General features: G+C 39.9%; 1 protein-coding gene across 1 annotated transcript; it reads left to right on the forward strand.

Annotated features, from left to right (window-relative positions):
• Window positions 1-510: 510 nt before the first annotated feature.
• Obox1 (oocyte specific homeobox 1) lies at window positions 511-10,100 on the forward strand. Its single transcript, NM_027802.2, has 4 exons — window positions 511-569; window positions 8,371-8,632; window positions 8,759-8,958; window positions 9,405-10,100. The coding sequence occupies exons 2-4, from the start codon at window positions 8,416-8,418 to the stop codon at window positions 9,600-9,602; spliced, it is 615 nt and encodes a 204-aa protein (NP_082078.1). The 5' UTR covers window positions 511-569; window positions 8,371-8,415; the 3' UTR covers window positions 9,603-10,100.
• Window positions 10,101-10,319: the final 219 nt, after the last annotated feature.

A 10,319-nucleotide genomic window follows, 5' to 3' on the forward strand; every position in this document is an offset into this window, starting at 1 on the left:
ATAGGCCCTCTGGGGAGAAAGGAGAAGTGGGGAGTAGGAGATTTCCAAATCTGAACAATGTCTATTCTCAAGAAATGGGTATAGGAAGGGTTCAAGGAAAGAGTCTGGTGCAGGTGTAGCAACTCAGGAGTGGGAGGGCTGTGGTTGCTGCAGAGATTTTCTGACTCTTTCTCAGCAACCAATATCATAAACACCTGGCAATGGGCTTCATCAGTGGGCACACACATGGGTTCAAGGAACGGTCAAAACATTGGCAGACACACAGGTTCAAGGTGTGGCCAGAGCATTTTGTACCTCTATTTTTCTAAAACAGTGAAGCTAGGTCTGCCAACAGTGACATCTATCTTGACAATTTCAGAGCTTCTGTGACCTTTTACATTCTGTCAGGAACTTTCAGAGCATCAAATGGTGGGTGAGAATTAAGGATTTGAATATTGCAAGTGGGTGGAGCCAGCGTGAAGGAGGAGCATTGAATTCCAAGTTTGCAGAGATATATAAGGGCAGGTCTTCTGAGTAGAATTAAAACAGCCAGAGGATTTAGCAAGTTACAGCAACCCTCTGGATTCCTGGTGAGTTGGTGGACTGCGTGAAATATTTAAGGTTGCTGTGTGAAGGGGATATCATGGTGGAGCCTTGGTAACTTTTTGTAGTTTGTATGGGTTTTTGATTGGTGAAGTCTAAAACTTGCCCTGTGCATAGGCAGAAGACTGGGTGTGTCCACGAGGTGTGAATGTCTCCTGGCTGTGAGAAGATGAAAGGTAGAGCCTTGGGAGGGTCCTATATAGGGAGATTCATTTAAGGTTATTTGACTTTATTGAAATTCAATAACAGGGGGTATCTGGGTGAGGTGTAAGAGTCTTCTGATATCCAGAGTAATTAAATCATCAAAGCACTTAGATGGATGAGTGTGGAATGGGATCTATTGGATATGCCAGTTTCATGGCCCTTTATTAGTTGTTTTGAGACAGATTGTCCAGTAGAAGGAATGAGAATCTAGGACTCTCTCTCTCTCTTTTTTTTCCATTTATGATAATATTCCTTTTCTAAAAAAATAAATTTTATTTATTCATTTTTACCTAGATGTTAGGCTATATTTTATCCCCCTTCTGTTCTACCCACTGACTGTTCTGTATCCCATACCTCTTCTTTCCTTCTCCAAAAGGATGTCCCCTATCCCCACCCCAACCCTACAAGACCTTCCCACTCCCTGGATCCTCCTGTCTCTTGAGGGTTAGGCGTGTCTTTGCTGACTGTGTCCAGACCCGAAGTATCCTGCTGACTATGTATTGTTGGCCTCATATCATCTGGTGTATGCTACCTTCTTGGTGGCCCGATTTTTTGAGAGATTTCTGGGATTCAGGTTAGTTGAGACTGCTTCCTATAGGGTTGCCCTCTTCCTCCTCAGCTTCTTCTAGATTTTCCCTAATTCAACCTCAGTGGTCAGCAGCTTTTGTCAATTTGTTGGGTATAAATATCTTCATCTGACTCTTTCATCTGCTTGCTAGGTCTTTTGGGAGGCAGTCATGATAGGCCTCCTTTTTTAACACACCATGTTCTTCGTAATAGTGTCAGTCCTTGGTACCTCCCCTTGACCTGGATCCCAATTCAGGCCCTGTAACTGGATCCCCTTTTCCTCAGGCTCTTCGCCATTTTTGTTTCTGCAGTTTTCTCAGACAAGAACAATTCTGTGTCAGCTGTGGAAAAGCAAAGATTCCTCTGTTGAGAATTCTCAGATTGTCACCTTCCGTCACTTGATGCCCTATCTTTCTGCTGGAGGTTGGCTCTACAAGTTCCCCCACTGTAGGTAATTCATCTAAAGTCCCTCCATTTGAGTCCTAAGAGTTTCTAACCTCCCAAGCCTCTGCTATTCTGGAGTGTCCCCCTAGCTCGTATCTCCCAAGGTTGCCTCTTTCCATTCTTTTGCTGGTTCTCATAGTTTCAGTCCTGTTCTCCCAACCCAATACCTGATCATGGTCCCCTCTTCCCCTCTCTGTCCGCTCTCCGACCCTTCCCCCCTCCTGTGATTGTTTCTTCTCCCTCCCAAGTGGAATTGAGTCATCCTCACTTTGGCCCTTTGGCTTGTTAAACTTTTTGAGTTTTGTGGATTGTATTCTGGGTATTCTCTACTTTTTTTGGCTAATATCCACATATTAGTGATTACATACCGTGCATACCCTTTTGGATCTGACTTATGGCATTCTGGGTGATAATTTTTAGTTTGTTCTTTTTTGTTTTTGCCTGCAAAACTCAGGATGTCCTTGTTCTTAATAGCTGAGTAGTATTTTATTGTGTAAATGGACCACATTTTCTGTATCCTTTCTTCTATTGTGGGGCATCTGGGTTGTTTCTAACATCTGACTATCACAAATAAGGCTTTCATGAACATAGTGGAGCATGTGTCCCTGTGCCGTGATGTGGCAACTTTTGGGTATATGTACAAGATTGGTATAGCTGGATCTTCAAGTAGATCTATTTCCAATTTTCTGAGAAAACTCAAGATTGATTTACAGAATGGTTTTACCAGTTTGCAATCCCAGCAGCAATTGAAAAGTGTTCCTCTCCAAATCCTCTCCAACATGTGCTGTCACCTGAGTTTTTGAACTTACCCACTCTGATTGTGTAAGGTGGAATCTCAGGGACATTTTGATTTGTGATTCCCTGATCACTAAGAATTTGAAAACATCTTTAAGTGTTTCTCAGTCATTCGAGATTCCTCTGTTGTGAATTCTCGGATTGGTTCTATACCTCAATTTTGATTGGGTTGTTCAGTTTTTCTGGTGGTCAGCTTCTTGAGTTCTTTTATATTTTGGATATTAGCCATCTATTGGATGTGGTATTAGTGAACTTTTTCCGCCTAATTTGTAGGTTGCTGTTTTGTCCTATTGACTATGTCCTTTGACTTACACAAGCTTTCCAGTTTCAAGTGGTCCCATTTATCAATTCTTGATCTTAGAGCCTGAGCCATTGGAGTTCTGTGTAGGAAATATTCTCCTGTGTCAATGAGTTAAAGACTTTCTCAATTTCTTTTCTATTAGATACAGTCTGTTTGATTTTATGTGGAGGTGCTTGATCTACTTGGACTTGAGGTTTGTGCATGGTGACAAATATGTATCTATTTTCCTTTTTCCACATACAGACTGCCAGTTACTACAGGATCATTTATTGAAGTTGCTTTCATTTTTCTCCTTGTACATTTTTGGGTTCTTTGTTAAAGATTAAGTGTCCATAAGTGTGTGGTTCCATTTCTGGGTCTTCAATTCTATTCCATTTATCAACAAATATGGCTCTGTACCAATACCATGCAGTTTTTATCACTATTGCTCTGTAGTATAGCTTGAGGTCAGGGATGATGATTTCCCCAGAAGTTCTTTTATTTTTAAGAACTATTTTCACTATTCTTAGGTTTTTTTTTCTTTTCCAAATGAACTTGAGAATTTCCCTGTCCATGTGTTTCAAGAATTGTGTTGGGATTTTGATGGGGATTGAATTGAATCTACAGAATGCCTTTGGTAGGATAGCCATTTTTAAAAAGTTAATTCTTCCAATCCATAAGCATGGGAGATTTCTCCATTTTCTGAGATCTTCTTCAATTTCTTTCTTGAGAGACTTGAAGCTATTGTCATACAGATCTTTCACTTGTTTGGTTACTTACTCCAAGATATTTTATATTATTTGTGGCTCTTGTGAAGGGTGTTGATTCCCTAATTTCTTTCTCAACCTGTTTATCATCGACATAAAGGTAGGCTAATGATTTATTTCAGTTAATTTCTTATCCAGTCACTTTAATTAAGTTTATCAGCTGTAGAGGTTTTCTGGTATTATTTTTGGGGTCATTCATGTATACTGCCACACCTTCTGCAAAGAGTGATACCTTAAATTCCTCTTTGCCAATTTTGTATCCTCTTGATCGATTTTGGTTGTCTTATTGTTGTAGCTAGAACCTTGAGAACTATATTGAATACAAATTCAGAGTGTGTGCATCCTTGTCTTGTTCCTGATTTTAGTGGAATTGCTTTCAAGTATCTCTCCATTTAATATGATATTGGTTGTTGTTTGCAGTAAATTGCTTCTATTATGTTTTGGAATGAGCCTTGAATTCCTGATCTGTCCAATAATTTTAACATGAAAGTGTGTTGTATTTTGTCAAATTCTTTTTGGGTATCTAAAGAGCTTATCATGAGATTTTTTTCTTTGAGTTTATTTAAATAATAGTATACATTAATGGATTTTCACATATAATACCAACCTTACATCCCAAGGCTGAAACCTACTTGATCCTGGTGAATGATGGTTTTGATGTGTTCTTGGAGTGAGCTTACTAAAATTTTATTGAGTAATTTTGCACATATATTCAGAAGCAAAATTGGTCTGACGTTCCTTTTTTTATGTGTGTCTTTGTGTGTTGTATGTATTAGAGTAATTAGCTTCCTAGAATGAATTCTGTAGTGTTCATTCTATTTCATTTTATGGAAGAGTTTGAGGAATATTGTTATTAGTTCTTCTTTGAATGTCTGGTAGACTTCTGGGCTAAAGCCATCTGACCCTTGGCTTTTATTGGTTGGGAGATTTTAATGACTTCTTCTTTCTCTTTAGGGTATGTGGGTCTGTTTAGTATATTACTTACTCCTGATTTAACTTTGAAATGTGGTATCTGTTTAGAAAACTATCCATTACATCTAAATTTTCCAATTTTGTTGAGCATGGGCATTTTTAGTAAGACCTGATGACTTTTTGAATTTCCTCAGTTTCTGTTGTTATGTCTACCTTTTCATTTCTGAATTTCTTAATTTGAATACTATCTCTGTGCCCTTTGTTAGAATTGCTAGGGGGTTACCTATCTTGTCTATTCTCTCAAACAACCAGCTTTTTAAAAAAAGATTCTTTGAATCTTTCTCTTTGTTTCTATGTATTTGATTTCCACGCTGTTTGTGACTATTTCCTAGAGCTCTCAGCTGTGCTGTTAGGTTGCTGGTGTAGAATCTCTCCAGTTTCTTTACCAGGGCACTTAGGGTTGTGAATTTTCCTCTTAGTATTGTTTCCATTGTATTCCATTATTTGGGTTTGGTGTGTCATCATTTTTTTTCTTTTTCTTTCTTTTTTTTTTTTTTCTTTGAGACATGGTTTCTCTGTATAGCTCTGGCTGTCCTGGAACAAACTTTGTAGACCAGGCTGGCCTTGAACTCAGTAATCTGCCTACTTCTGCCTCCCAATTTTGCTGTGATCAATGGCGTGGGCCATCACCCCTGGATCCATCATTTTCATTGAATTCTATGAAGTCTTTAATGTCTTCCTTCCTGTCTGCCTGCCTTCTCTTTCCTTCTTTCCTTCCTTCCTTCCTTCCTTCCTTCCTTCCTTCCTTCCTTCCTTCCTTCCCCCCTCTCTCTCTTCCTCTCTCTTCCTTTCTTTTTTTCTTTCTCCCCTGACTTTATTATCACTGTGTAGAAACTTGTTCAATTTTCATGTATGTGTGGGATTTCTGCTGTTTTGGTTGTTACTGAATAACAGTCATTTGCATGATGATCTGATAGGATGCATAGGATTATTTCAATCTTTTTGTATTGGTAGAAACGTGTTTTGTGACCAAGTATGTGGTCAGATTTGGAGAAGGTACCGTCAGGTGCTGAGAAGAATGTGTATTCTTTTGTTTTAGGATGAAATGTGCTATAGAAGTCTGTCAAATCCATTTGGTTCATAACCTCTGTTAGTTTCACTGTGTCTATTTAGTTTCTGTTTCAATGACTTATCCATTGGTGAGAGCGGGGTGTTGAAGTGTCCCATTATTATTATGTGGGGTTCAATGTGTGTTTTGAGCTTTGGTAAAGTTTCTTTCTATCAATGAGATTGCGATTTCCTATGGGACATAGATGTTCATATTGAGACTATCACTTCGTGGATTTTTCCTTTGATGAATAGAAGTGTTCCTTCTCATCTTTCTTGATAATTTTGGTTGAAAGTCTATTTATTGGCTATTAGAATGGCAATGCCAACTTGCTTCATGGGACCATTTGATTGGAAGTACTTTTTCCAGCCTTTTCGTTTGAGGTAGTGACTGTATTTATTATTGATGTAGGTTTCTTGAATGCAAGGAAATGTTGGATCCTGTTGCATGTCCAGTCTGTTAGCTTTATGTTTTTTTATAGGTGAGTTTAGTTCATTAATATTGAGAGATATTAAAGACAGATGATGGGTAGTTCCTGTTCTTTGTTTTTGTAGCTGGCATTATGTGCATGTGGTTCTCTCCTTTTGGCCTTTTAAAAAGATGATTATTATCTTTGTTTTTCGCTTTGGTGTATGTACCCTCCTTGTGCTGGAGTTTTCCTTCTAGAATCCTCTGTAGGGCTGGATTGGTAGACAGATATTGTCTGAATTTGGTTTTGACTTGGATTATTTTGGTTTCTTCTTGTATGCTGATTGAGAGTTTTGCTGGCTATGGTAGCCTGGGCTGGCATTTCTGTTTTCTTAGACTGTACATGACCTCTGTCCAGGCTCTTCTGGTTTTAGTGGTTCTGTTGCGAATTCTGGTGTAATTCTGATAGGTCTGCTTTTATATGTTACTTGGATCTTTTCTTGTGACTAGAGGAATTTCATTTGTGATCCCATCTGTTTGGTTTTTTCCTCGTTTCCTGTATGCTTATGGGCATCTCTTTCTTTACCTTAGGCAAGTTTTCTTCTATAACTTTGTTGAGGATATTTGCTGGTCATTCGAGTTGGGATTTTCCAGTCTCTTCTCTACCTATTATTCCTAGGTTTGGTCTTTTCATTGTCTCCTGGATTTCCTGGATGATTTGGGTTAGGAGATATTCATGTTTTGAATTTTCATTGACAGTGTGTCAATCTCTTCTATGGTATCTTTTACACCTGAATTTCTCTCTTGTAGCTCTTGTATTCTGTTGTTTATGGTTACATCTGTAATTCTTGACCTCTTTCCTAGGTTTTTCATTTCCAAGGTTGCCTCAATTTGTGTTTTCATTATTGTCTGTACTTCTATTTTAAGGTCTTGGACTGCTTTAATCAATTATTTCACCTGTTGGCTTGTGTTTTCCTGTATATCTCATGCAATTTATTGTTTCCTTTTTAATTGCTTCTAACTGTTTACCTGTGCTTTCCTGTATTTCTTTCAGTAAGTAATTTATATCCTCCTCAATGGAATCTATTATCTTCATGAGATAGGATTTTAGGACAGAGTCCTGATTTTCAGATATGTTGGCATATCCAGGGTCTGCTCTTATGGGAGAACTGGGTTCTTTCTGATGATGCCAATGTAGACTGGATTCTGTTTCATATGATCTCGCAATTGGCTCTTGACATATGGTTATTCCTAGTGTTTGCTGGCCTGGTTGCCTCTGTCTGGATGTAGAATGCCTCTTTTGTCCCTAGCCTGCTTCAGGTCACCTGGTAGGCCAGTGGCCTTGACTGCAGCACATGTCCTGTGGTGCCTTCTGACTGTTGAGTCTTCACAGGGACATGCACACTGGTGACTTGTTGCCCTGGCTACAGTGGCCTTTTGGATGCCTTTGAACTGTGGGATTTTCAAAGGGACAGAGAAGCTTCTGATATGTTGCCCTGGCTGCAGGAGATATATTGGGATGCCTTCAGACTATTCAGTCTTCAGAGGATTAGTCAAGGTGTTGTCCTAACTGTAGATGTTCTTTGTCCATGGAGGCCTAAGGAGTGTGAGTTCTTTTTCCCTATGTGCAGCAGAACTTTAGGGAGGCTTTCAGACAGTTGGTACAGTTACTGAAGATCTGCTGGGAATTCTTCAGACTTTGGTGTCAGTTGTCCAGTTTCCTTGTTTGTAGAAGAAATCCTAGGATGTGATTAGTCATTGGTGTCAGTGACTGTGTTTTGAGCACATTGCCTGGGAGTACTTCAGGCTGTGTTTTTTCAGGGGGGGGGGGGTTGCCAATGAGCTGGTTATCAGTTGTTTGGTGTGCAGTTGAACTTCTGAGATGTCTTTAGCCTGTGGTGTCTTTAGTAGAGCAGAGAAGTTGGTGGGAGTTCCCTGCATGCAAAGGAACTCTTGGGATGCCTTCAGGATGTGTTTTTTCATAGAAGGGGCAGACTAGGTGTTGGTCTGCCTTAGCAGAATTTGCCTGCCTGAAAGACAGGAGCTAGGACATTTAAACATAGGGGGAGAACAACCAATTGTCAGCCCATCTGGACTAACAGTCTCTTACTAACACTGCTGTTTAATGCATATTTATTGCAATACTGAAAATACTTGTAAGATTGGGAAACAGAGGCAGTTGTTCAGAAAGAATGAAGGTCCTGATTGATTCCTGCTCCAAAAGGTCCACAACACATGCTGAGTAGGTGGGATGGGTAAATGGGGGTTCTCTGGAGCTTTTCTCTTGTGTTTCCTTTTATCAGGTTATCCAGTACAGGAACATACTCCAATAAATTCAGAACACACAAATGGCGGAAGGTCCCTCCTTGCATCCAAAACTCCAAGTGGATTCGAATATACCCATAGAAATAAGTTCCCAAATACCTCAAGAACCGGCAAGGAACCTAGCTTTTCAAATGCGTCAGAGTCCCCTAGTGACCCCAGGAAGTACAACGAAATCAAGTCTTTCAGTCCCTGAAAGGAACCTACTTAAGCAAGAGTCTCAAGGACCATCAAGACAATCAGGTATCCAAATGCAACAAGGTGCTATAATGAGCCCAGTTTTACCAACTCTGAGAAGACTCTCAGGGCATCCAAGTCAATAAATACGTAAAAGACCCTCAATGAATTCTTGTTTTCATGTTCCCATAGGTTGTATGCTACTGTCAGATAAATATGTTAACAAACAAACTGGCCCAATGGCTTCAAGAAAGTTTCGAAAAGAACGAACTGTGTACACCAAAGAACAGCAGGGCCTGCTGCAAAAACATTTTGATGAGTGCCAGTACCCAAACAAGAAGAAAATTGTGGAGCTGGCACTATCAGTTGGTGTTACAAAGAGGGAGATTAAGGTTAGCTTCTCTCTTTTTCCTCAGTCCGACAGCAACAATGTCCCCTTTCTCATTAGGCACTTGTATTGTGTGCTTCTGAAAGGCTTAGGGGAGAATGGACAATTATAGGTGGTGGATATTGATGCATCCATTGCTGGGCCTCACATTCTCCATTAAACAGGTACCAGTATCAAAGAACATTATTCCCATGTAGGGTCTCAGTGACCTAGATATCAGATATCCTATTAAACACAGGGCATACTAGCTCAATCTCCCCAGTTTTTTGTCGGGGGGGATGTCAAGTCATACACAGTCTATCTTACTACAATTTCCTAGGGATCTTGAGTCTCATGCTTTCTGCTGCTGACCTGTGAAGTATTGTTATAGAAACTCCGATTCAAAAGTTTCACCTTGTGTTTCAGTTGGGGGCAAAGAGGTATTCTTTTGATGTTTGCCTTGTTTTTCAGATCTGGTTCAAGAACAACCGAGCTAAGTACAGGCGGATGAACCTCCAGAATATTGAACAAGTACTGCCAGAGTCAAATGGAAGCTCTAAAGCGGTTTCTGAGTCAACCCATTTTCCTGTTGTTGCCTCTGACAATGGAGAGTCCATGTGTTCAGGCACATTTGGTGAGGATTCCATTCCCAAATTCAACTGCAGCTAGGAATCTTCCCTGCATTGTTTTCAGGCCTGAGATGGGGCCATGTGTTGTACGCAAGAATACGTGCTTGATGGCCATACCCCTGTTACAGCTTGGAACTCTGGTCAATCAGCAGCAGTTGAATATCACACTTACTTAGCAGTAGCTGAAGCTCCAGTCGGGCTGGCATATGCTGCCCAAGCCCCAGAGGATGCTCACAATTCAGCTCCATCTGCAGACAAGCTCTAGCAAAGGATCCTTGAAGACTTTTGACACATCAGATGACTGGCTTGCCATGAGAAACCCCTCCACTCCAGCTTACACCTCTCAGGTCCTTGACGAGTCCAACCTTACAGCCATGAAGAAGTGTGTTATATACACCTTTATTCTCTGTATTTGGAGAAATAACCAGTCTTATCTGTAGAAGCATCATACCACTGTGTTTTATGTAGTGCGATTGTTTGAAATTCAGTTTAGGTCTTAATTTTTTATTGTTAGAGTATATGTTCATTAAATAAAAGGAGAAAATAGTACTTTTAAAATTCTTTTAATTCATTATTTTATTCATTTTTCCAGTCCTTACTCCCTTAGTACCCCTGACCCACAGTTCCACATCCAACACATGCTGTCAGATATTTTCCTCTAACATTTATGCATGCAAAAGCAAGAATGCATGTATGCAAGTGTCTTTGGAGTTGGAGTAAAAAAAGAGTGTAGGCTCTCCTGTAGTGAAACTATAGA

Source organism: Mus musculus, chromosome 7, assembly GCF_000001635.26.
Source record: "Mus musculus strain C57BL/6J chromosome 7, GRCm38.p6 C57BL/6J".
In the NCBI taxonomy this organism is placed as follows: domain Eukaryota; kingdom Metazoa; phylum Chordata; class Mammalia; order Rodentia; family Muridae; genus Mus; species Mus musculus.

What these genes read in the sequence shown, in the direction of transcription:
- Obox1 (NM_027802.2), top strand. Translation starts at nt 8,416, where the DNA reads ATGGCGGAAGGTCCCTCCTTGCATCCAAAACTCCAAGTGGATTCGAAT. An exon ending in AGGACCATCAAGACAATCAG is followed by an intron (nt 8,633 to 8,758) that starts GTATCCAAATGC and finishes ATGTTCCCATAG; the next exon opens with GTTGTATGCTACTGTCAGAT. An exon ending in TTACAAAGAGGGAGATTAAG is followed by an intron (nt 8,959 to 9,404) that starts GTTAGCTTCTCT and finishes CTTGTTTTTCAG; the next exon opens with ATCTGGTTCAAGAACAACCG.